Raw genomic sequence first — 26,300 nt, forward strand, 5'->3', positions numbered from 1 at the left:
GACTTCATTTCATCTAACAGTCCTAGTAGGAAAAGCTTTGCATGCAGCTAGGGGTCTACAACTTGTAGCAGTATACTGTTGGTAAGTGCAATATTTATATATGATGTTGCGATATATAATCTGGGATTGGAGCAGTCTCCGCTGTTTCCTTAGTAGTACTTGCCACATATACTAGTCTTTTAGGAGACTGTAGCAACTTTATCTTCTGCTCATCTTTCCTGCCCAATATATAATACTGAATAGGAATCCTTAAAACACATTTATTTCCTAATCAGATCTTTTCTGTTTCTTATGTTGAAGAGTGGTTCTTGAATAGCTCACGTCTTGAACAATGAAGCTAAGACATCCTTCCCTGATATTCTGATTTTGTCTACTTAGAACTTTCCTGGGACTCATTGTCCTTAGGCTTTGGTCTTCCCTAAAGAGTTGTAATCTGGTGTTTCTCCAGAGGTGCTGTCAGAAGGGAAGGACTGAAAAAAAAAATATAGATTTACCAGTAATTCGTTTTCCAGGAGTCCCTCAGGATAGCACCCTTACATTGCGTCCCTTCTAAACTACTATGTGACTTTAGCATGTGAAGAATTTCTATTGGTTTTAATAAATCGGATCCATCCTGGTGTAGTAATCTGGAAAACACTGGAGGGTGGAGTTGGGAGGGGGCCTTTTACCTCTGTTTCCTGTCCTAAGAGGGTCGAGGGGCACAACCTCTAGTGATGCTGTCTTAAGGGACTCCTGGAAATCAAATTGATGGCAAGTATAATTCAATTTTTTTTTTTTCTTATTCTTTGCTTTAGGTATTGTGCGTTATCCTCGTGGAAAGAAAGCAAATCCCCAAGACGAAAGCGTTCTGGGACAAGAGATAGAGGCAGAGCAGGAAGACAGGCAGACCCTGGAGCGGAAATATAACTTTCTGGAGAACAGCATACCGTATGCCTTTTTTTATTTTTTTATTTATTTATTTTTTTCATACTGTTTTTGTTAGGTTTTCAAACAAATAGAACAAAACATACCATGCAACAGCTCTCTGCAAACCAAATAAAGTACAAAAATGCATTATAATTGCTAAAGCTATGCTTATAAATTAGAGATGCTTGGCAAATACATTTTGTACAAAATTATTTGAGCCCGTCTGCCACATGTCAAGGCGATCTCTGTAAGACGGGAACCTAACACTAAATTCTACCTGTTATGTGCCATGAAGGCTACCATACAATTCAGGGAGTGTAGGTTCCACATGCATGCTGGGCCCACCTTAATTTTAGCAACTATTATGCATTTTTGTACTTTATTTTGTTTGCAGAGAGCTGTTGCATTGTATGTTTTTTGTTCTATGTTGTGTTTTCAGCCATAGCAACATGCACCTGCGCATTGGGATGTGCTGAGTGACCCCCTTTTTTTCTTTGCATTTTCAAAAAAAATAGCATTATTTTATGACCATTTTTATATATTTATGCACAAAGATTAACATGTACATCAAGGAAAAACAAATGGTGGGGGGATGGAAAGTAAAAGAGACACATGATCAAAATTTACATTTGTTGGTGATAATATACAGATAGTAAGGTACCACTGAGGTTCAGGAGTCCTATATTTTCCCTTTTTAATGTCTACTATGAAAAGACATTGCAGTGGCGAGCAGGTGAAGAGGATGCAGTTCTCGCAGGAGCTGATCTGTGGGGTGCCAGGAGTCAGACCCCGCCAATCTGATATTGATTACCTATCTGAGGATAGGTCATCGATATTAGAAACCAGACAACCTCTTTAAGGAAGGTTCAGTGTTTCCTGGTTGCCCATCTTGATATCTCTTCAAACCAATAAATCTGATGCACCTTGGCTATCCAGCATGACAGTGAGGACAGTTGGTCTTGCAGCCATGTCTTTTTGTTCCACTGAAAGTGTACCCAATGTTACTTATTTAAAGAAGTATTTTGATTAAACCACCAATATATTTCATATATTGTTTCTATGTCCAACAGTAAGAATCCTTATGAAAAAAAACAAAAAACTGCAATGTGGATTAGCTTTTCTGTTGAAAATAAGGTTAAGGATCAGTTTACGAAATCTTTTTCCATTGCAGGGGCAGTAGGGAAGTAGTGGATGATGGAGCAATTCCTGGAGATGGGTTAGGAGCTGGAGGCCTTGACTCAAGTTTTTACAGCCATCTAAAGCGAAACTGGATTTGGATCAGCTATATTATAAACATTAGGAAGGTTTGTTCACTTAGAGCCTGAATTTCCATAACATTTTATTAATTACGTTTGCTCACGTTTTACAGTTTTGAGAATATTGTAATTCGTTTTTCTCACTCTAGGATACAACTCCACAGGACGGCCTTACTTTGAGACTTCAGACGTTCCTGAACAAACATAATCTACCTCTAGGCTCAAGAGGTAAAAGACTTGACTGTGATTTCATTATAACCTTAAGGCCTCTTTCACACTACCTTTTTTTTTTTTTTTTTGTTTTTGTTTTTCGTTTTGCGGGCCATTTTTTGCGTTCCGTATACGGAACCATTCATTTCAATGATTCCGCAAAAAAAAACGGAGTCTACTCCGTATGCATTCCGTTTCCGTTTTTCTGTTCCCTTGAAAGATAGAACATGTCCTATTATTTCCCGCAAATCACGTTCCGTGGCTCCATTCTAGTCGATGGGTCCGCCAAAAAATGGAACACATACGGAAATGCATCCGTATGTCTTCCGTATCGGTTCCGTTTTTGAGGAACCATCTATTGAAAATGTTATGCCCAGCCCAATTTTTTCTATGTAATTACTGTATACTGTATATGCCATACGGAAAAAACGGAACTGAAACACAACGGAAACAAAAAAACTTAACAACGGATCCGTGAAAAATGGACTGCAAAACACTGAAATAGCCATACGGTAGTGTGAAAGAGGCCTAAAGGGAATCTGTCACCGGCGACCTTTCTATCCAACACCTAGCTGTGGTTCACTTGATTACAGAGCTGGTTTTCTTTCTGATCCACAGCTCCATTCCCAAATAATAATACTTTATCCTAATAGGCAAAGTAGTCCTTTGGTGCAATGATTGCATCATGATTGCTCGAGTTGCACCCGGTTCCCACTCTTCGTTGTGGCCGACCCCTCACTGGCTGCTTTGATTGACCAAGTTAGGCAGTGGCAAAGCAGCAAGGGAGGGACTGGTCACAGAACGGAGTGGAACTTGGGTGCAACAAGAGCAACGGTAACTCCCAGGATGCACCAAAGGCCTCATTTTCATATTAAGAAAAAGAATTAACTCGGGAACAGAGCCACAGATCAACAAAAGAAAAACCGTGGTTTAATCATATGATCCACGGCTATGTGTCTATGCAGACAGTTGGATAGGGATCTTTTGGGTTTTGCCAGGGGGAGAAAAACAGAACTGGATCGCACATCCACAATGCTATGCTTTGATCTAATCAAACTCGCTTCTCAGCGCCATGTTAAAGTGTACTGCCCCCCATACTACATGCTGTACAAGAGGCATTAGTGTACATTTTGATCAAAAGGCATAAGCCCACTCACCACGCCAAGGTCGCCTCTTTGAGTGGGACCTACTCTGACAAAAAGGCGCAGCGCAGTGCGGTGACAAAGCGGTACTGCCCTAGTAGGCGGTGGGACCCAGGAGTCAAACAGCAACCCTGCTGTCCGACAATGCCACCCATGGCACTGGGTCCCACCAACCCACCCGCACAGCGCCACAAAAACAATCTTTTGGGTTTTGGCAAATAATTTTAATTATTAGAGGGTCAAATGATGACACAGCTCATTACCATAGAGTCAGTGTATGGTACGTGAAACAGTAGAATGCATTTTTTGATGGAAATGCTTAGAAATGTGCTTATTTGGTCAGTGGTTTTAATTGTGTCCTCTTTTGTTTGTGATTGTTTAATGCAAGTCGATTTATTGGCTTTTTTATGCTCTTCTGTCCCCATAGGGTGGTACAACAATGTTTAATACAGCAATATTGGTACACCACAGTATTTTAATATTTTTGAATTTTCCTTACTGCTGTATTTTCAGTACCCCAACTCTACCATGCAAGATCAGGAATTGATGACTTGCTCTTAAACAAAAGAATTTTGGGGGTTAGAGGCTGTCTATCTCATCCCAGTTAATCTTTGGGGCCCCCATTTATTAAGACATTGGGCACCCCTAGTATTTACTTCAGGCATTTGATATGTTACATAGCGGCAACAAGATTTATGCTCCCCATGTAATATTGTCATTATTGGTTTTAGGCGAGCAAAATAAATTCTTTGGCGATGTATCTATGTCAGAAACTGGAGAACTTGTTCAGATGGTAAAGGAAGCCACAGCGAACCGTAACAAGCGAGTTCAAGGAGGCAGATCCCAGAAGAGAAAGAGACAAAAGAAAGAAATTGAGAAAAAGCCGAAATCAAAGAAGGCAAAGAGTAAGTATTGTTAAGATTACTGCCCAGTATAACAACCTCTGTAATAATTCTTACTAAATAATTATTATTAAAAAATAAATAAATGCTTGAGCGCTTCAGGGGTTGAAATTGTATTCACTGATCTACCAGACAGATCAAGGGTTTGTGTTGTAGCTGCATTATACTTTTTCCCATCGAGCATTGATGAGAAGTCTTCATACGCTGCTGATCTTCTTAAACGGGTTGTCTCTCTTCAGTAAGTGGCATTTATCATGTAGAGGAAGTTAATACAAGCCACTTACTAATGTATTGTTATTATCCATATTGCTTCCTTTGCTGGCTGCTGGCAATTCATCAGTGGTGGTCGTGCTTGCACAATATAGGAAAAAGCACCAGCCTATGTGCGCTCCCATGGTCCCGGCCACCAGAGAGGCTGACTCTTTTTCCTATAGTATGCAAGCACGACCACCGCTGATGTATTGCAGGGTGGTCTGTAACCATGGAAACAAGTATTGTATAATGTGATGGAAAAATGAATCCAGCCAGCAAAGGAAGCAATATGGATAATCACAATACATTAGTAAGTGCCTTGTATTAACTTTTTCTACATGAGAAATGCAAGTTACTGAAGTGAGACAACCCCTTTTAAAGATAGCCAGTACCTCCCCTAAGTAACTGCAGTATAGTATATGGATAATTAGTAAAGTCTATTAAAGGGGTTTTACTATCTTGACTATTAATGGCAAATTCCCAGGACAAGGATCAAAGGACGTTCTGCAGTTAGTAGCAGATACCGCAGATGGGAACCACATTGAAACAAAAATATACTGGATACGCACATTTGACAGTATTTGTTATGAAATGGAATGGTCACATAGATTTTGCATTACTATAAGTTGAGGCAGTGGTCGGCAAAGTGCTCACAGTGGTCACAAGCGGCTCTTTAGACCCTTCAATGCGGCTCTTTCCCACGGCGACCCATCCTGCGCTACAGAGGAATCGAATCTTGCCTGTGGGACGCATTTGCATTCCACAAAGCAAGCGCACGCACATCACAGTAGGGTCTACTGTGATGTGCGTGCGCTAATATTAGTTAGCAGTTAGCAGACACGCCCTCTCTTGCTTTGTGGAACGCAAATGCATCCCACAGGCAAGATAACTAGTATTAGTGCACGCGCATCACAGTAGGGTCGGCAGTACGCACCTCCTAATAGACGCCGGAACGAGGAGGAAGTGACGAGGGGTATTGAAAACTTCCCAGGCAGTGAAATCTGCCAGAGACAGAACACCGCTGCAGGCTACAAGTCAGAGTCAGTGTACCTCCTTCTACCTCCTTTCAGAGTCAGTGTACCTCCTTCTACAGGTGACTCAATTATTTGGCATCAGCATTTACTTGCCATGTGTTTAAACAGCAAAAGTAATGTCTGCAGACAAGTTTAATAAAAGTAAAAAATGATAAAGATAAAATGAAATGATAATCAAGATCCAAATAAAAGAAAGTACATATAAAAGTATGTAAAAACACACTCTGGGCTCATGCCCACGAATGTAAGGGCTCCGTGCCTGTGCTGCAAATAGCGGTCTGTAATGCATGGACACAGACCATGGGGCAGCTGCATGAGGATCGCGGACCCATTCACTTGAATGGGGTTCGCGATCCGCATCCGACTGCCCGCACCGCAAAAAAGTAGCGCATGCTGAAGTGAATGGGTCCAGGATCCGGGATATCAGTGCTACAGAGTGCTTCCGTGGTGCTTCTGGCTGTGCCCCCGCACTGCAAAAAAGTAGCGCATGCACTACTTTTTTGCGGTGTGGAGGCACAGCCTGTAGCACTCATATCCCGGATCCTGGACCCATTGAAGTGAATGGGTCCATGATGCGGGCTGCACACGGCCGTATGCAGCCCGCATCATGGACCCATTCACTTCAGCATGCGCTTCCTTCCTATATATTTTAGGTTTTAAAAATATGGCTCTCAAAAGAAATTTAAATCGTGGTTTTGGCGATATTTGGCTCAGTTGACAAAAAAGTTTGCCCACCACTGAGTTGGGGGAACCACTTAGGTTTTTCAAGAACATTGTCATATACCTTTCTGGAGGTACAGCTTCAGGTTTCCAAATGATTCTTAGTATGTGTCTATCTGTGGTTTCCGTAATTCATCAGAAGAAACTAATGAAGAGAAGATAAAGAGAAACCGATACCACGATGAGGCTGATCAGAGTGCGCTGCAAAGAATGACCCGTCTGCGAGTGGCCTGGACGTCACAAGAAGATGGATTAGTAATGCTTTGTCGAATAGCCAGTAACATCCTAAACAGAAAGGTAATACTTCACAGCCAGAGCAGCAATAAAAGTCTAACTGCACAAGCAAACACAGCAAAGATTCATATTTTTTTGTTGCTTAGGTGAAAAGACCATTTGTTCCCTGGCAAGTTGTTCGAGACATCATGCATGCCAGCATGGACGAGTCACTCGACAAAACTTCACACTCCATTGGTAGAAGAGCTCGATACATAGTCAAAAACGCACAGACCTATCTAAACTATAAGTAAGTTATGACCGTTTTCACTACCTCTGCTCAGTTCTCTAGCTTGTTAAACTGGTGAGTGACCAAGTTATAAAGTGTAATTAAAGCCATCTGCCTTGCTAGATTTGCGCTTGCCACCAGTTTCTAATGCTGTTTGTTGCTTCTCAATGTGTTCCCATAATTCAGAGAAATAAATGTTATGTAAATTAGCCTCTTGGTTCAACGAGGCTCTGATTTAGTTTTCTCTGCCAGCTGTGCCCCCACTTCTTTGACTGAAAGGCCGTCTGTTCTCACACCCTGGCCAAGTCTCTTGGCAGTGAATTTGGCATATGCGCAGTACATGGTCTCACACCCTGGCCAAGTCTCTTGGCAGTGCATTTGGCATATGCGCAGTACATGGTCTCACACCCTGGCCAAGTCTTTTGGCAGTGGATTTGGCACATGCGCAGTACATGGCTGGAGATTGCTGGGAAGATGCGACCAGCAATTTTCAGCCATGTACTGTGCATGCGCCATACGCGCTGCTATGAAACTTCAGGACCAGGAGGGAAAACTGACTGCCTGGCCCTGTCATTCAAAGAGGTAGGGGTGCAGCTGGCAGAGAAAACGGAGCAGAGCCTCTTGGTGCAAAGCCCTACTTGCACCAAGAGTCTAATTTACATAACATAAAAACACTTATTCTCCTCTCGCCTCCACAACGGCATTACCTGGAGGTTACTCCGCCTCATTCATGGGCAGGAAACAATTAGATCGGTGCATAAAACTCCCCTCCCATGTCCTGCTCCAGTTGTTTCCTGTCCCTTAAGGAGTGCAGGAGAGTCAGTGCAAGCAAGACCGCACAGCCTTTAGGTTTGTTATCCCGGTCTTTGTACCGGAGGGCTGCTGGAGGGGGTAGGGGCTCGGGAATGTTTTTTTGTGGTCATTCCTACCTCTAAGTAGAAGTCCGGCAGATGCCGGCAACTCCGGGCTGAGGTCCCTGCTTCCGGTTGAGAAGGCATGTGAGCTGTTGGGGGTGGAGGACTGCGGCTATTTGCGTTCCAAGTGGCGCAGGAGAGTGGGACGTTGTCGCGCTAGAAGTGAGGAGTGCGGCATGATGAGGTCAGCCGGTGTAGCAACCACCACCGCGTTGAAAAGGAGGTGTGAACGCCGGAGCATGGTGTCCCATGCACACTGCTGGAACATAGGTGTGTAAGATGTCCCTGGTCTCAGAGGGTGACATTGGCAGCAAATCTTCTGATCCTCCAGTCCGGTAAGCCTTTTTTAATCACAGGGTGTTTTCATGCAAGTTCTGTCTGCTCTTAGGTGAGGGCATCCTTTTTATCTCCAGTTTTATTAAATTTTTGGCTAAGAATCTCCTTTGCATTGTAGGAGTGGAGAGCCGTCACAAAAGAAAAGATGGGCCATCTGTAAAAAGACCCTTCCTGCTTCTACAAAAAATGGCTGTCAGAAATGCAGTAGTATCTGAGGAATCCCCTTTCTTATTGGAAAGCATGAGATTTTTAATTAAGGAGGAAGTGGGGGCAGTGGTTGACTCCAAACTTGCCACAGCTTTGCCAGGATCATCAACATCAAAATCTCTATCTCAGGTCATTGAAGATAGTGATTCAGATTTGGATAAAGGGGAAGTTCTCCTCAGATGCAGGATCAAGTGATATGGATGACACGGCGGGTCATCCGCTTTGCTGTATCAAAGAGACTGAGTCCCTTCTAAAAAAAATATCAGGGTCATAAATTTAGAGGAAGCCAAGATGTTCCTAGGTCTAGGTGACAAAAAGAAGAGTTTTTCCGGTCATTAGTAATATCAGAAATATGATAGAGTGGAGAGATCCTGAAAAAAGGCAAATGTCTTTGAAAATGTTTAAGAGAAAATATCTCTTTACAGATGAGCCCTTTGGGATAAAGCCCCAAAGTGGATGCCCCATTCCGAGAATCTCCAAAAAATCTTCACTGCCTTTTGAAGACATAGGGCCGCTGAGAGACCCGATGGACAGAAAGTGTGAAGCCCTTTTTAAAAAAAAGCTTGGGAATCTTCCACTGCGACCTTTAGACCTGGGATATCTGCCACATATACGGCTCATACCCTCGCCTTATGGTTATCACAACTGGAAGAACATATTGAATCTGGTACACCCAGGGAAGACATCCTGTCATCTATTCCTGTACTAAAACAAGTAACAAATTTTGTGGCTGATGCGTCTGCAGACATTAAGTTGTCAGCTAGATCCGCTGCCTTGGTGAATGCCTCTCGCAGATCCGTATGGCTAAAATCATGGCCTGGGGACGCAGCCTCAAAAAATAGATTGTGTTCCATCCTTAGATCATATTCTGGATAAAGCTTCAGATAAGAAAGTGGTTTTCCTATGGAATCAAAATTTTTCCACCAAAATTAAGTTTTTTCGTTCCCAAAGACATAATACGTTTAAACAAAAAAAAAAGGGATCCACCTCTAACTGGCAACCTTCCAAAAATCAAGGAAAGGGATTTATCTTTAATTCAGAAAGAACCTCTTGGCAGTCTTCTAAATTACTCCAGAGCCCCTTTAAGGGGAAGATTAAGAGACTGCCCCAGCGTGGGAATACATTCATGCTTCTCCCTGGATTATGTCGGTAATCAGGAAAGGTTACCAGCTAGAATTTGTACGGAAACCCTCCGACAGATTTATTTTAAACAGAAAATTAATGGGGGTAGATCAAAAAGCAGATCTCTCTTTTGATGGAAAAGGCTGCTATAATCCTGGTACCCTCAAACCAGAGGGGGTTGGGAATCGGGATTTTATTCTCCTATTTATTTATTTATTTTTTAAAGTAAAAACTTAAAAGACCTGAACAAACACTTTTGATGCAAAAGATTCAAGATGGACACAATAAAGTCTACGATCAATCTACTTTAGAAAGACTGCTTCATGGTAATCCTAGATCTTACAGACGCATACTATCATTTCCAGATACATACGAGATACCAAAAGTTCCTAAGACTAGCAGTCTGGCTGGGGGGAGAAATACAACATTTTCAGTTCCAGGTCCTACCGTTTGGCCTCTGTTAAGCCACCAGAGTCTTTACGGAGATCATGGCAGAGGTAGCAGGCTTCCTTCATCACTCAGAGGTATTACTTATACCATACCACGATGATCTTCTGATTGCCACTCCTTCAGAAGAGACTCTAAAGCGGAATTTTCAAATCACGATAGATACATTGGCAAGTTTGGGTTGGTTAATAAACTCCCAAAAATCAAATCTCCTTCCAAGCCAACAATGTTTGTTCCTAGATGTGCTCTTGGATTCAAGTCAGATGACCTCTTTCCTTCCAATAATGAAACAAAAGGATCTAATTTTCAAGGTATCAGAATTTTGCCAAGATCGCAAACTGTCGATCAGAGGCATAATCACTATCTTAGGTCTCAACCATTCCCTTCAGTGAAATGGGCCCGGGCTCATTCAAGAGAACTTCAGTCTTTCCTGTTAGATGTCTGGAACAAAAAATAGATGTCACTAAACAAAAGACTAGTAATACCTTCAAGAATAAAACTATCTTTGAATTGGTGGCTAGATCTAAAAAATCTTTCCAGAGGCGTAGAATGGCGTCAAAAGGATTAGCTTGTCTTGATGACAGATGTTAGCAGGCAAGGTTGGGGGGCTCACCTAAAAAATCAAGTGAAACAAGATTATGGAGTCCCTATCTCGCACTGTCATCCTCAAACATGAGGGAACTTTCAGCGGTGTGGCAGGCCCTAAAAGTCTTTTCTCTACTTCTAAACCTAAAGCATGTAAATGTCTTATCGGACAACACGACAGTAGCCTACCTGAGCAAAAAAGGGGTACAGGAAGTCGTTCCCCATCTCTAATCTCAACAAAAATCTTCAGGTAGGCAGAGAAAAACCTGATGTCCCTTTCGACTGTTTTCCTTTTAGGTATACAGAACTGTGTGGCAGATTTGCTAAGCAGGAGAACACTAAGAGCAGGAGAGTGGAGCCTCAATCAGAAAGTCTTTGAGGACATATGCCTCAGATAGGGTCTCCCAGAAATCAACCTTTTTGCCTCGAAAGAGACCAAAAAAATTAAAAAAAATTTCTCCTTATCCCACCAGGACCAACCATTACAGGTGGATGCTCTAGCGGGTCAGTGGCCACAAGGGCTTCTATACACTTTCCCACCATTCGCCTTAATACCAAGAGTACTAATAAAAGTGTTGGAGGACAAAGCACAACTAATTCTCATAGCCCCTTTCTGGCCGAAGAGTGCCTGGTTTCCCGTTCTGAAGTCCCTATCAAAACAGGACTTTTGGCATCTTCCTCAAATTACGGATCTCCTTTACCAGGGCCCGGTGATGCATCCAGACATTCCCCAACTTCGGCTGACTGCTTGGTGGTTGAATGGGCGATCTTAACCCCTTCAAGACCAGGCCTATTTTCATTTTTACATTTTTGATTTTTCCTCCTCATGTTCCAAAAGCCATAACTTTTTTTTTTTTTTTGTTCACATAGCTATATGAGGGCTTATTTTTTTTGCGGGACAAGATTCATTTTTTAATGGCACAATTTAGTTTACCATGTCTTGTATTAGAAAAAAGGGAAAAAATTATTTGTGTGGCAAAATTTTAAAAAAAGAAAGGAATTCCACCAAGGTTTTTGGCGTTTTGACATCACAGCATTCAATATGCACTAAAAATGACCTGACATTCTTATTCTGCGGCTCAAAACGAATGCGGCGATACCAAAATTTTTTTTTTTTTACTACTTAAAAAAAATAAAAAGAAACTTTAGAAAAATCTAAATTTTCTTTGCATCGCTATATTCTGACAGCCAGAACTTTTTTACATTGCGGTCTACAGAGAAGTGTAAGGGCTTGTTTTTTGCGTAACAAACTGTAGTTTTCATTGATGCCATTTTTGTTGTATATACAACGTTTTGATCACCGTCGTTTTTCTGTTACTGTGTTCACCGCACAAGAATTTAAAAAAATATTTTAATAGTTCAGACCTTTTTCGGACGCGGCAATACCCAATGTTTTTTATTATTTTTTATTTTGTTTTTATATATTTTTATATGTAAAATTGGGAAAGGGGGTTGATTCAAACTTTTAATATATTGGTGGGGTTTTTTTTTTTTTTTTTTACTTTTTTTGTTTTTTTACAACAATTAGCCCTCATAGGGGCCTCGTACATGGGATCTTTTGATCCCCTCTCCTATTCACCACAATAGAGATCTATTGCGGTGAATAGGATTTTTACACTCTCCATTCAGCACTATGCCTCGTGCATGGCTCAGTATGGAGAAAGCCATGGCAGGGCTGGATCGCTTCATCAGCGTCCAGGCTGCCATGGCAACCGATTGGAGTCCTGCGATTTCACTGTGGGGGCTCCGATCGGAAAGAAGATGGATCCGCATCACTTCACAGGTGCCGCGATCAGCCTTTATCGCGGCACCTGAGGGGTTAAATGGCAGGGGCGGCAAGATCGCCGCTTCCTGTCAGTGTGGCCGAAAGCTGTCTGTATCATACAGCCGGCAGATCACGCGTCTGGATCGGGCTCACTGCAGAGGCCTGCTCCATACATCCCCTGGCACGCAGTGACGTACCTGTACGTCATAATGCGTGAAGGAAGAATAAAGGATTATCAAATGCGGTCATAGATACATTAATGCAGAGTAGAAAACAAGTGACGTCAAAAATATATCTTCGAGCTTGGAAGTCCTTTCTGCTATCAGTTTCTGAAGTCTGGAACCCTTCCATGTCTCCAGATGTTAATATAATATTATTTTTTTTTTTGCAAGCAGGCCTAGAGAAAGGCCTCGGAGTAAGTACCCTGAAGGTACAAGTATTGTCCCTAAATGCCTTTTATGGGGACCAGATTGGCTGAGCTGGAGTTAATAAAGAGGTTTTTTAAGGGAGCTAGTAGAATTTGTCTTTCCTTTTAGGTCTAAAGTACTCCCGTGCGACTTAAATCTGGTCCTCTCGGTTCTAATGGCTGCTCCCTTTGAACCTGTTGCTGATATTTCAGAAAAGTTTTTATCTTTGAAAAAGGGTGGGAGAAATTTGAGCCTTCTCGATATCTCCACCCTATCTTAAAATTCTTGACGATAGAATAATTTTACGACACTCTCCAAATTTCCTTCCTAAAGTGGTCTCGAAGTTCCATTGCCAGAAAGAAATATCTCTTCCATCTTTTTGTCCTCAGGCAACTTCAGAAAAAGAGAGAAGATTTCCGAATCTAGACGTTAGGAGATGCTAAGACTAAAAGCGCATTCAACCAGGCTAGTTTCTACATCTTGGGCGGAAGGCGCCTACGCTTCCTTAGAGGAGATTTGTCAGGCAGCCACGTTGTCTAGCCCGTCTACTTTTTTCAAACATTACAAACTAGACGTAATTTCTAATAAAGGCTTGACCTTTGGCAGAAAGGTGTTGTCTGCTGTTAACCCGCCCTAAACAATTTCTCTGTTAAAGGGGTTATCCCATCTTAGACAATGGGGGGTGTGACGGACTAAATCGTCACTGGGGATGCTGGAGAAGCCTTAGGGCCAGCCTCCTTCCTACGGACTATGGATCCAGAACTATGGAGACACCCTCAGACCTTTTGGGGTTACAAGGAACTATGAACCCTGATTTATGTGTGGAATTTATATGACACATATTTCCTATTGCCCATTAAAGGTGCAGGGTGGGAATTCAGCAACACAAAAAGGGGTTAACTCTGGACTGAGACTCCCACTGATTGTGTTAGTGATGGGATTAAGATAGCTGACTCCTAGATGAGTAGATCACGCTATGATACACTCAGGAGATAATCCCATCACATGTGTCTCCTCTCTCCCTATTCATTCATTATGGAGTGTGGGGGGGGGGGAGATGTCTGTTTGCATGTTATTAATGGTTGATTGCGTTATGTTAGACTTCTTGAACTGTATATACACTGCTCAAAAAAATAAAGGGAACACTTAAACAACACAATGTCAATCACACTTCTGTGAAATCAAACTGTCCACTTAGGAAGCAACACTGAGTGACAATCAATTTCACATGCTGTTGTGCAAATGGGATAGACAACAGGTGGAAATTATAGGCAATTAGCAAGACACCCCCCAATAAAGGAGTGGTTCTGCAGGTGGTGACCACAGACCACTTCTCAGTTCCTATGCTTCCTGGCTGATGTTTTGGTCACTTTTGAATGCTGCCGGTGCTTTCACTCTAGTGGTAGGATGAGACGGAGTCTACAACCCACACAAGTGGCTCAGGTAGTGCAGCTTATCCAGGATATTATTTACATTTGGTCACTGGGATCATAGATGTCCCTGATTGACACGTGTTAAGTCTAAAATTTAACATTTATTGCTTGTCCTTAAAACAAGCGTGTTTTAGCCAGCTTATGCATGACTAGGAAGTGATCTGTAAAGGATATAGAGAGAGAGAGTGCACCTTATGAGGGCGTTTGCTGTTGAAAGTAGCGCACTGTGCTAATAACAGAGCGCAGTAACTTAGCATCAGAGCATTATAATAACAGGCAGGAGAGCCTTAAACCGCTAATGGTCATAAGCGCCCTCTATTGACAACACTCAGTAAACAGAATCACTGGCACCATTCACATATGTATCTAGCATGCATAGCTGATTATTTTACTAGTAGTGTTCGCAACATTTTAAGGACAAGCAATAAATGTTAAATTTTAGACTTAATAACACGTGTCAATCAGGGACATCTATGGTCCCAGTGACCAAATTTAAATAATATATTGTACAGTCCCAACACGTGTTAGGGAGAGATATGTAAAGGAGCTTATCCAGGATGGCACATCAATGCGAGCTGTGGCAAGAAGGTTTGCTGTGTCTGTCAGCGTAGTGTCCAGAGCATGGACGTGCTACCAGGAGACAGGCCAGTACATCAGGAGACGTGGAGGAGGCTGTAGGAGGGCAACAACCCAGCAGCAGGACGGCTACCTCCGCCTTTGTGCAAGGAGGAACCGGAGGAGCACTGCCAGAGCCCTGCAAAATGACCTCCAGCAGGCCACAAATGTGCATGTGTCTGCTCAAACGGTCAGAAACAGACTCCATGAGGGTGATATGAGGGCCCGACGTCCACAGGTGGGGGTTGTGCTTACAGCCCAACACCGTGCAGGACATTTGGCATTTGCCAGAGAACACCAAGATTGGCAAATTCGCCACTGGCGCCCTGTGCTCTTCACAGATGAAAGCAGGTTCACACTGAGCACATGTGACAGACGTGACAGAGTCTGGAGACGCCGTAGAGAACGTTCTGCTGCCTGCAACATCCTCCAGCATGACCGGTTTGGCATTTGTCAGTAATGGTGTGGGGTGGCATTTCTTTGGAGGGCCGCACAGCCCTGCATGTGCTCGCCAGAGGTAGCCTGACTGCCATTAGGTACCGAGATGAGATTCTCAGACCCCTTGTGAGACCATATGCTGGTGCGGTTGGCCCTGGGTTCCTCCTAATGCAAGACAATGCTAGACCTCATGTGGCTGGAGTGTGTCAGCAGTTCCTGCAAGACGAAGGCATTGATGCTATAGACTGGCCCGCCCGTTCCCCAGACCTGAATCCAATTGAGCACATCTGGGACATCATGTCTCGCTCTATCCACCACAGACTGTCCAGGAGTTGGCAGATGCTTTAGTCCAGGTCTGGGAGGAGATCCCTCAGGATACCGTCCGCCACCTCATCAGGAGCATGCACAGGCGTTGTAGGGAGGTCATACAGGCACATGGAGGCCACACACACTACTGAGCCTCATTTTGACTTGTTTTAAGGACATTACATCAAAGTTGGATCCGCCTGTAGTGTGTTTTTCCACTTTAATTTTGAGTGTGACTCCAAATCCAGACCTCCATGGGTTGAAAAATTTGATTTCCATTTTTTTATTTTTGTGTGATTTTGTTGTCGGCACATTCAACTATGTAAAGAACAAAGTATTTCAGATGAATATTTAACTAACTCAGATCTAGGATGTGTTATTTTTGTGTTCCCTTAATTTTTTTGAGCAGTGTATTTTGAGTTGGTCTTCAATAAAGGGAGTTCCTGTTTTGGCCTTCAACAAAGAGCCTCGTCTCATATGTGTGGGGATTGCTATACGCTGTATACTCCCCTGGCTATAACCCCTAGCTCTTGTAAGAGCTGTCCCTGGTTCCTGTGGTGGTTACGGTGTCGAGCGGAGTGCTTGGAGCCCTCGGAGCATCCATCAACGGAGTTACCCAGTCGCGGTGCCAGGAGATCTGTTACAGGGGCATATTGCTAGGATATGCCCCCATTGTCTGATAGGTGCGGGTCCCACCTCTGGGACCCGAACCTACAAGGAGAACGGAGCTGGGGAGAGTTGTGAATGGAGGACCCCGGGTTTCCCCGGGGTCCGTCCACCACCAGGCACAGCTCACTGCCACTCCCATTGAAGTGAATGGGAGCGCATGCGCGGCCACCGCTCCCATTCATTTGTATGGGGCCGACGGAAATAGCCGAGCCAGTGCTCGGCTATTTTCGGCGGCTCCATAGAAATTAATGGAGGGCGGCTGAGCATGCGCAGTGCGCCCTCAACTTTCTCCGCTCCGTTCTCCTTGTAGGTGCGGATCCCAGAGGTGGAACCCGCACCGATCAGACAATGGGGGCATATCCTAGCAATATGCCCCCCATTGTCTAAGATGGGATAACCCCTTTAATCCTCCAGGTAATGCCGTTGTGGAGGCGACAGGAAAAAATGAAAATTACTCTTACTGGTAATTGAATTTTTCTTTAGCCTCCACAACGGCATGGATAATTTCCAGCCCTAATTTTCTTGTTGTATTGATATTATTGTCTGTTGAAGATATCCTTATTGTTCCTTTTTGTAAAGAGATTACTTTATTAAATAGTTGCATCTATTCTTGAGTTACTAAGTTATTAACTGGAGCAGGACATGGTGGGGGGGGGGGGGGGGGGGTTTATGCACTGATCTAATTGTTTCCTGCCTCTGAAGGAGGCGGAGTAACCTCCAGGTAGTGCCGTTGTGGAGGCTAAAGGAAAATCCAATTACCAGTAAGAGTAATTTTCATTTTTCTCTGAATGGGGGACACATATTGAGAAGCAACCAAAGCATTAGAAACTGCTGACAAGCGCAGATCTAGCGAAGCAGATCGCTTTAGTTACAGATATGTGATAACAGATTCCCTTTAATATTTCATCACAATACCTTTAAAGGGGCTCTCCACTTTTGCTATATTGATGACCTATCCTCAGGATGGATAAATGCAGACGGTATCAGCAGCATCTGACATCATTGACTTTTATTTGGACTTCAAAGCAACAATACACATGACAACGTTTCGGCTGATACACAGCCTTTGTCAAACCTATTCACATTGTGTTACATACATAAATTTATAGTAAAAACAAGTGCGCCACCCCCATCCAGATTATCCAATTGCAGGCAATGGTACAGACTGACCAATGAGAATGCGTATTTACATAGCCACTCTTTAGCCTAATTCGCATATATGTCTCACCTGAGTGTCCACCAATCGTCCTAAAGGTCAACCCCATCATCGCACGACGTCTGTAACTGCTGTGCACCAAATGTAGAGCAAAACATCAATTGCCATGTTCGGCGTTCCTTACTGCTCAGTGCGCATGTATACACAGCTGTCTAATCACTCACGTCATCATCTATGATCCCCGTAATGCGTCCGTGGGTCCGCCCCTAAGCGTCATGTTGCTCCGTCCTCCACTGCAGACGTCATCCGGTCGCGACAAGCGCTCCCAATTACATCATCCTGGCGTCGACGCGCAACTAACTGACCTCACAGAGGGCGTTCCAATGTTGCCACGGCAACCCACAGCACCACCTAAGGTATCCAGGGATCCACAGAAGTCCCATGACTATAGACTGTGATCAACCACCTACACAGGGGGAGCCCCCAGTCACCCCAATCCACACTATAGAGTATAGATTATGGCATAGTGACCCCAGTCTGTCCAGGCAATAGATCCGCATGTTACAGCAATGTCAGGCGCACAAGTACGATCAGGGGCAACCCATATGTATTCTAATTTGCAGAGGCATAATCCATGTCCTAATGTCGCTATATACACTCCTCATCGCTTAATTCTGTCCCCCCAACAACACATGCGGGCACCAGCATCTCCTGCTCCGCCATTATCACAAGACAGAATTACCATATACTCTCCTTCAGACAATCCTGGATGGGGAAAAGGCCACTGTATGTAAAAACATGACAAAATTGTACACCCACAAAGAAATCACACGACCCGAACTTAATCTATTGTGGCAACATTGAACTCAATGTTTAATCCATAAGGTTGGAGTGACTTCAAATTGTGTATCCATTTGAGTTCTTTTTTCCTCAGAATCTTATTCTTGTCCCCTCCCCTTCGGAGATAACCTACCCCATCTATTGCCCGAAAACGTAATTGATTTATGGAATGTCCACATTTAATAAAGTGCTTTGCTACAGTTTTATCAATCATACCTTTCCTTATTGTGCTCTTATGCTTATTGATCCGCTCTCTTAATTCCATCGTAGTCTCACCAACATGCTTGGGCACTGTATCATATAAATGACATCTCTGGATCTACATGTGTAATATCCTTTCAACTTATATTTCTCGCCCATTTTCCTCGGGGGACACAGGAGACCTTGGGTATAGCTCAGCTCCCTAGGAGGCGTGACACTAGGTGAAAACTGTTAAGCCCCTCCTCCAGCAGCTATACCCTCAGCCTGGAGAGAGAGACTGCCAGTTTTTGCTTAGTGTCCAAGGAGGCAAGACACTTCCTGCTCTGCAGGGCTGTTTTCTCCTTGTTGTTTAAATTTAGATTTTTACTTTTTTCTTCCAGACATCAGGGACAACAGACGCAATAGACCTCTCTGTTTCTCCCAGGGTTGAGCTGCGCCAGTGCCGGTCACCCGCACTGCTGCCTCCCCCACAGAAGGCAAGATGGACCAGGGCAGCCTAGCTCCCCTGCATCCCGCCAGTGCAAGGGTCGCCCGCACGCCAAGTCCCTCTTCCAGCGTCCTGCCACTATGGTGCCAGTAGCTGAAGGCGTGACCCTGCTGGAACTGACCGAGGGTGAAGACTGCTTCTCCAGCACTACGTCCCCTCCCCCGGTCTCCTGCGTGCCTGACCCACATACTGGTGCCTCTGGACCCTTCTGTCCCTGCTGGACCTAGGCTGGGTCCTGGGGTGCCGCAGGGCGGCAATCTGCCCCCTCTCCTCCCCTCCTGGCCTCCATAGGACTTTATCCCCACCGCTCCTGAAGGCAGCTGCAGAATGCTGCAACACAGGTTCAGCCGCACTGCCTCCCTTCTCCCTGCGGAGGCCCACACCTAGCTGCCCCTGACAGAGGGGTTATGTTGGCGTCCCTGTCATGCCTCCTAGGGAGCTGCCTCTATCCTCACGGACACCCGGTCTCGGGGTCCCCCCATCCCCTTACCGGTGCGCTGCTCAGGGCCAGGGGCCCGCTCCTGGAGGCCGAGGCGCAGGCCCCTCGCTTCCGGGCCACGGAGTGGGCACCCGCGGCCGACCGTCGGCGCGATGCTCCAACAGGCCCCGGCCGACCGTCGGTGCATTCTGGTCGGCCGGGAGCCGCTAATTTTGGCCCAGGCTTCGCGGCCTAATGGGCCGCAATTACCGGCGCTCCTTCCCGGGCACCCGCGGCCGCTATGTACATGCGCCACTCCGGCTTATTGCGGCCTACTAGGCCGCAAAATTCCGGCCTCGGTTGGAGGGGGCGGGAACTTCTCCAGGCGCGAATTCTTCCCGTCTGGAGGTTCCCCCGAGAAATAACGGAATTCTTGTTGGCTGCGCAGGACGCTGCAGCCTGATCTCAGTAGTGCTGGCCGTATGCATGCCCCCCTTCCATAGGCAGCATGTCGCGCTCCGCGGCGCTGGCCAGGTGCATGTTCCCCTTCTAGGCGGACCCTTGCCCTCTCCCAGGATACGGCGCTGGCCAAGTGCATGCCGCCCTTTCTATAGGCAGAATTCGTCACCCTCTCCAGTTTCTGTGCTGGCCATGTGCATGACCCCCCCTTCCTAGGCAGAATACATGCACTCTCCCTGGCTGCGGGCTGGCCTTGTGCAGGACTCCCTTCCATAGGCGGAAAGCTGCACTCTCGCTGGATTCGCTGCCGGCCATATGCATGACCCCCTTCCGTAGGCGGAATTCTGCACTCTCACTGGATTCGCTGCCGGCCATGTGCATGACCCACTTCCATAGGCGGAATGTTGCACTCTCTCTGAATGGCGGCCCTTCTTGTTCCGAGCCTTCTGTCCTTCCCCAGGACAGGGCTGTTCTCCATCCCGTTCCTTCCTTCTGAAGGTGGTATCTGCCTTTCATCTCAACAAGGCTATCCTCCGCTTCCCACCCCCGGGAACGGACACTTCACCAATGGATGTTGTTCGTTCCTTGCAGTTTTACTTTGAGATCACCGGCTCTTGTTGACGCTCTGACTTTTGTGTTTCCAGGAGGTCCGCGCAAAGGTTTGACGGCCTCCAGGGTGGTTTTCCCCCACTTCATCAGAATGGCTATTGCTGAGGTTACCACACCAAGGGCAGGGTTCCACCTTCGGTGTCACCGTTCATTTCACCAGAGCGGTCGGTGCATCCTGGGCCGGAGACATTGGGCTTCGGCCGCGCAATGCCTGGGTTTGCAGGCGGCGGTTCCTTAATGCCTTCGGATGCTTCGTCTTGGAGCTGTGGTCTCCCCCCTCTTGGACTGTTCTCGGACGTCCGAAGGTCTTCTGTGTCCCCCAAGGAAAATGGGCGAGAAAACAAGATTTTTGTATAACTTACCAGTAAAATCTCTTTCTCGCTCTTCCTTGGGGGACGCAGCACCCACCCATTCATTGTTTTTTCTACATGGTTTCCGGACTTGGTTTACCCCGTTGGGTAGTTGGCTTGTTGGTTCCACTTGTTTAACATTGCCTTTTCTCACTACTTGGACACGCAACTGGCAGTCTCTCTCTCCAGGCTGAGGGTATAGCTGCTGGAGGAGGGGCTTAACAGTTTTCACTTAGTGTCACGCCTCCTAGGGAGCTGAGCTATACCCAAGGTCTTCTGTGTCCCCCCAAGGAAGAGCGAGAAAGAGACTTTACTGGTAAGTTATGCAAAAATCTCGTTCTTTTAAAACTGTATGGATGTGGTAAGCTGTCGCCTCTCATGATGCCACTGCAGTTGCAGCATGAGAGACAAGGAAAATTCCCATATTTTTTGGGGGCCAGGAGTAGTTGTCTGTCTAAATCTTTCCCTCCGACATCTGCCTTCACAACTCGATCACGAATGTTGGGGCCCCTTTTGTATGCCATCATGGGAGGTAATTCAAATTCCTTAATGGTGGGCAGGCCGCTATGTAGGATCTGCCATTCTTCTCTAAGGATTGTGGCAATTTTGCCACTATCCTCCCTGTCACGACCACCCCCGTTTAAATCAGACTTCTGACCGCCAGGACGCGCCAGCGTGGAGAAAAGCCCAACCGAGGGTGGACCGTGACAGGGGAGAGATTCAGAATTACCCAAACAGTCAATCCTGGACCCCCCTTATTTTCTGCTGCCACCATGTTCGTGATCGAACGACTCTATAATTGTTGGGATAGGGGTTCGGACCACTCACAGATCAGCCCCACTATCACGCTACAAGCTAACCCAATCGAGTCATAAAACAGTTATGTCTCTAATATCACTCTACTATAAAACAGGTAGGTCTCTTCAGGGCGTACGAGTACTTTGTTGCAGTGGGGCTTAGAGCAATAAGAGAGAGACCATTTAAAAGATATCAAAATATCTTTTACTATAAGTAACACGGAAGTGAAACAAACAATGCATAGAAAAATTTACAGAAAAAGATTACAATAGCAAGCTGGGAAGCATGTGGAAAATAAACAGGGATAAAAAGAGAAATACTATCTTGGATTTTGCCTATGCAAAATCCAGGCACAAACTTACGTTCCAACGGACAGCCTATCGGCGATGTGACCACAGGGCAAAAAGCTCTCCTCTCCCATTGCGCACTGACTTTTATGCCCCATTCTGTGGGAGGGTAAGGGGGGTTGGCCCAGCCAATCGCTGGCCAAGGGCTGCACGGTGGGTGTTCCTGAAGGAGGGTTTTGGGAGGGCTTGTTCGCCCCTCCCTGCTGCCGGCCAGGCCACTTTTCCCTAATTTTACAAAAGAGGCCCATTACTTTGCCGGCGTAATAAATATGAAAAACCGGGCACTTGTGCGGGGTCCCCCATGAATTTATGGACGATTCTATGGGTGACACCCCACCTCTCTCCCCTCCAGGTGACTAGTAACTTATTTCCCAGTCTGGGAAGACCCCAGAGCTGCCAAGTTTGGACTCTCCCTTTTCCTCTGGGTGAGAGGTGCATTTGGAGGGTACCTACATTTTTGTGTCATAATTCCATATAGCCCCAATATGCTTTTTGGGGTTCTCAGAGCACGGTTCACATGTCTCTCCTATGCGCTCCCCCCTCCCAGCTATCTCTGCTTCTGATGTGTAAATTGACCAGGCTGCAAGGAAGGGCCAACTAGCATGTGTTTAACTTTCATGGTTTCAAGGTGGGCAGGAGACACATGGGCTGGGGTTTGTCCTTAGAACTTGTGTGAGGTGATCTCAGCAGGGGGTGATTAGAGTCTGTGGTCTCCAAAGGGCTACAGGAACGACCATATATGGACGTCCTGTTCCCAGATTAGACATGGTTCATTTTTTCTAAACTGACAGTCATTTTTTAATAAGATCCGGACGGGGACGTGACATCGCGTCACACTCCCCATAGACGGACACAAAAGGGATCCTCCTCTCTATTGTGAGGGCTCACATTTAGAGTGCCCTTGCATTCAATGTCTGTAATTCTCTTCCTAGTGCGTCCAATCAACCTCTTTGGATATCCCCTATTTGTAAACTTCCTACACATCTCATCAATACGTTTTTCAAAAATATCATCTTCTGACACAATCCGGCGTACCCGCAATAATTGGCTCCATGGCAACAAGTCAACCATCTTGTGTGGATGATTACTGTCATACATCAACAGTGGGTTTTTATCAGTGGGTTTCTGAAAGGGATCGGTTTTAAGTACCCCATCCTGCAGATACACCCTGACGGCCTGCCCACCATTAAGGAATTAGAATTACCCCCCATGATGGCATACAAAAGGGGCCCCAACATTCGTGATCGAGTTGTGAAGGCAGATGTCGGAGGGAAAGATTTAGACAGACAACTACTCCTGGCCCCCCAAAAAATATGGGAATTTTCCTTCTCTCACATGCTGCAACTGCAGTGGCATCATGAGAGGCGACAGCTTCCCACATCCATACAGTGGTAAAATACATAAGTTGAAAGGATATTACACATGTAGATCCAGAGATGTCATTTATATGATACAGTGCCCAAGCATGTTGGTGAGACTACGATGGAATTAAGAGAGAGGATCAATAAGCATAAGAGCACAATAAGGAAAGGTATGATTGATAAAACTGTAGCAAAGCACTTTATTAAATGTGGACATTCCATAAATCAATTACGTTTTCGGGCAATAGATGGGGTAGGTTATCTCCGAAGGGGAGGGGACAAGAATAAGATTCTGAGGAAAAAAGAACTCAAATGGATACACAATTTGAAGTCACTCCAACCTTATGGATTAAACATTGAGTTCAATGTTGCCACAATAGATTAAGTTCGGGTCGTGTGATTTCTTTGTGGGTGTACAATTTTGTCATGTTTTTACATACAGTGGCCTTTTCCCCATCCAGGATTGTCTGAAGGAGAGTATATGGTAATTCTGTCTTGTGATAATGGCGGAGCAGGAGATGCTGGTGCCCGCATGTGTTGTTGGGGGGACAGAATTAAGCGATGAGGAGTGTATATAGCGACATTAGGACATGGATTATGCCTCTGCAAATTAGAATACATATGGGTTGCCCCTGATCGTACTTGTGCGCCTGACATTGCTGTAACATGCGGATCTATTGCCTGGACAGACTGGGGTCACTATGCCATAATCTATACTCTATAGTGTGGATTGGGGTGACTGGGGGCTCCCCCTGTGTAGGTGGTTGATCACAGTCTATAGTCATGGGACTTCTGTGGATCCCTGGATACCTTAGGTGGTGCTGTGGGTTGCCGTGGCAACATTGGAACGCCCTCTGTGAGGTCAGTTAGTTGCGCGTCGACGCCAGGATGATGTAATTGGGAGCGCTTGTCGCGACCGGATGACGTCTGCAGTGGAGGACGGAGCAACATGACGCTTAGGGGCGGACCCACGGACGCATTACGGGGATCATAGATGATGACGTGAGTGATTAGACAGCTGTGTATACATGCGCACTGAGCAGTAAGGAACGCCGAACATGGCAATTGATGTTTTGCTCTACATTTGGTGCACAGCAGTTACAGACGTCGTGCGATGATGGGGTTGACCTTTAGGACGATTGGTGGACACTCAGGTGAGACATATATGCGAATTAGGCTAAAGAGTGGCTATGTAAATACGCATTCTCATTGGTCAGTCTGTACCATTGCCTGCAATTGGATAATCTGGATGGGGGTGGCGCACTTGTTTTTACTATAAATTTATGTATGTAACACAATGTGAATAGGCTTGACAAAGGCTGTGTATCAGCCGAAACGTTGCCATGTGTATTGTTGCTTTGAAGTCCAAATAAAACTCTATGTGAGATGCTGCTGATACCGTCTGCATTTATCTATATACTCCGGCCATTGGATCCAAGGCCATCGGTGAGGCTGTTGCATCTATTTGGATACATCAACAAGGACCAAGTGGTGCTGCTTCTACACTTTGTTTATTGCTATCCTCAGGATGGGTCATCTATCAGATTGGTGGGGGTCTGACTTTTGTAGAAAATATAGTGCCCATGTGAGAGTTGTATTCTCTTCACTCTCACATGGGTGGTCCCAGTGAAGTGAACGAGGGACAAAGAATCTGTAATTGCACTGCTTGCTGCTGTTATGTCGATGTCATATGAGCACTCCATTCTCTTAATATAGCTTATAGGTAGGGGTGCCAGTAGTCTGCATTCTGCCTATCTGATATTGATTTAAAGGGGTTGTCCGGGTTCAGAGCTGAACTTGGGCATACCCACATTTTCACCCAGCCAGCCCCCCTGATGTTAGCATCGGAGCATTTCATTGATTTATTTATATATTTTTTGTTTATAACAACACACTGCTGGGTGGAGGCTTCCGCCCAGCAGTGTTCCCAGTGACGTCACCGGCTCTGACGAGCGGGCTTTAGTGCTGCCCTAGCCGTTTTACAGGCTAGGGCAGCGCTAAAGCCCGCCCATTAGTGCCAGTGGCGTCATCGGGCTCACCGCTGGACGGAAGCCTCCACCTAGCAGTCCTTATGAAGACCCCAGTACGTCACCGGAACTCCATGAAATGCATCAGGGGGCTGCCTGGTTAAAATTGTGGGTATGTCCGGGTTCAGCTCTGAACTCGGACAATCCCTTTAACTGTCCTCAGGATAGGTCATCAATATAGCAAAAGTAGAGGAACCCCTTTATCCTCTCATAGCCAAGAACATATGTCATACATTCTTAGTTTAAACCATTTAAAGAGTAACTAAACTTTAAATCAAGTTTTTTTATAATAAAAAAATGCCCCCCCCCCCCCCCCCTCCCCCTCCCAAGCCCTAATTTCCTGAGCGCTTTAAATTCACTATTCTCCACACTGCCGACTTGTCAGTGGGGTACGGGTACAGGATTAGCTGAGCGGAGCGGGCTCCTGCCTGTGCCCGCTTTGCTAAGTAAAAGCTTACATGCAGGACTTTTAGCTTTGTGAAGCGGAAGCAGGAGCCCGCTACGCTCAGCTAATCCTGGCATAGCACATTGTTACAGAGTACCCATGTTCTATGCCAGCATTAAGTAAACCTTGGGGGCACAGGCAGGAGCAGCAATGTGTACTCCTGCCCATACTCCATTCTCTGTGGCCCCATTAATAGAGAGCAGAGTCCGTACTCTGGACCCCGCGACAAAAGCGCAGGAAATCGGGGCTTGGGGGGGATAAATATCTTTTGTAAGAATTCAAAATCAATAAAGTATATTAGAAAAATTATTTTAAAAAACTTGATTAAAAGTCACAGATTGCAGCGCAAATAACCTTTGTGGTGCAATCTGCAACAGGCATACCCTGAAAAGTAATATATAGGTAAACAGGGCACTCAAGGATAACCGTGACCATGTATTGGAAGCAATAATGAGCTTTATTACTAAAATAAATATAATTGATAAATAAAACAATGATTCACAATTATAAATGCAATGCAATGAATTACAGATAAAAAATAATCGACAGATAAAAAATATTCCATTGATCAAACCAGCAAATATTCGATAGTCCAATCTCATATATCTTCGGTCCAACGATTATGGACATCCGA

The 26,300-nt window shown here is 45.3% G+C and overlaps 1 protein-coding gene across 1 annotated transcript in view; it reads left to right on the plus strand.

Annotated features, from left to right (window-relative positions):
• Positions 1 to 26,300, plus strand: part of GTF3C1 (general transcription factor IIIC subunit 1) — a 199,910-nt gene that overhangs the window by 81,835 nt on the left and 91,775 nt on the right. Inside the window, 6 exon segments of the mRNA XM_040441684.1 lie at positions 795 to 927; positions 2,078 to 2,210; positions 2,312 to 2,390; positions 4,246 to 4,419; positions 6,562 to 6,719; positions 6,803 to 6,945. Coding sequence (XP_040297618.1) covers positions 795 to 927; positions 2,078 to 2,210; positions 2,312 to 2,390; positions 4,246 to 4,419; positions 6,562 to 6,719; positions 6,803 to 6,945 — 820 coding nt within the window.

The sequence above is a fragment of the Bufo bufo genome, chromosome 7 (genome assembly GCF_905171765.1).
Source record: "Bufo bufo chromosome 7, aBufBuf1.1, whole genome shotgun sequence".
Taxonomy (NCBI): domain Eukaryota; kingdom Metazoa; phylum Chordata; class Amphibia; order Anura; family Bufonidae; genus Bufo; species Bufo bufo.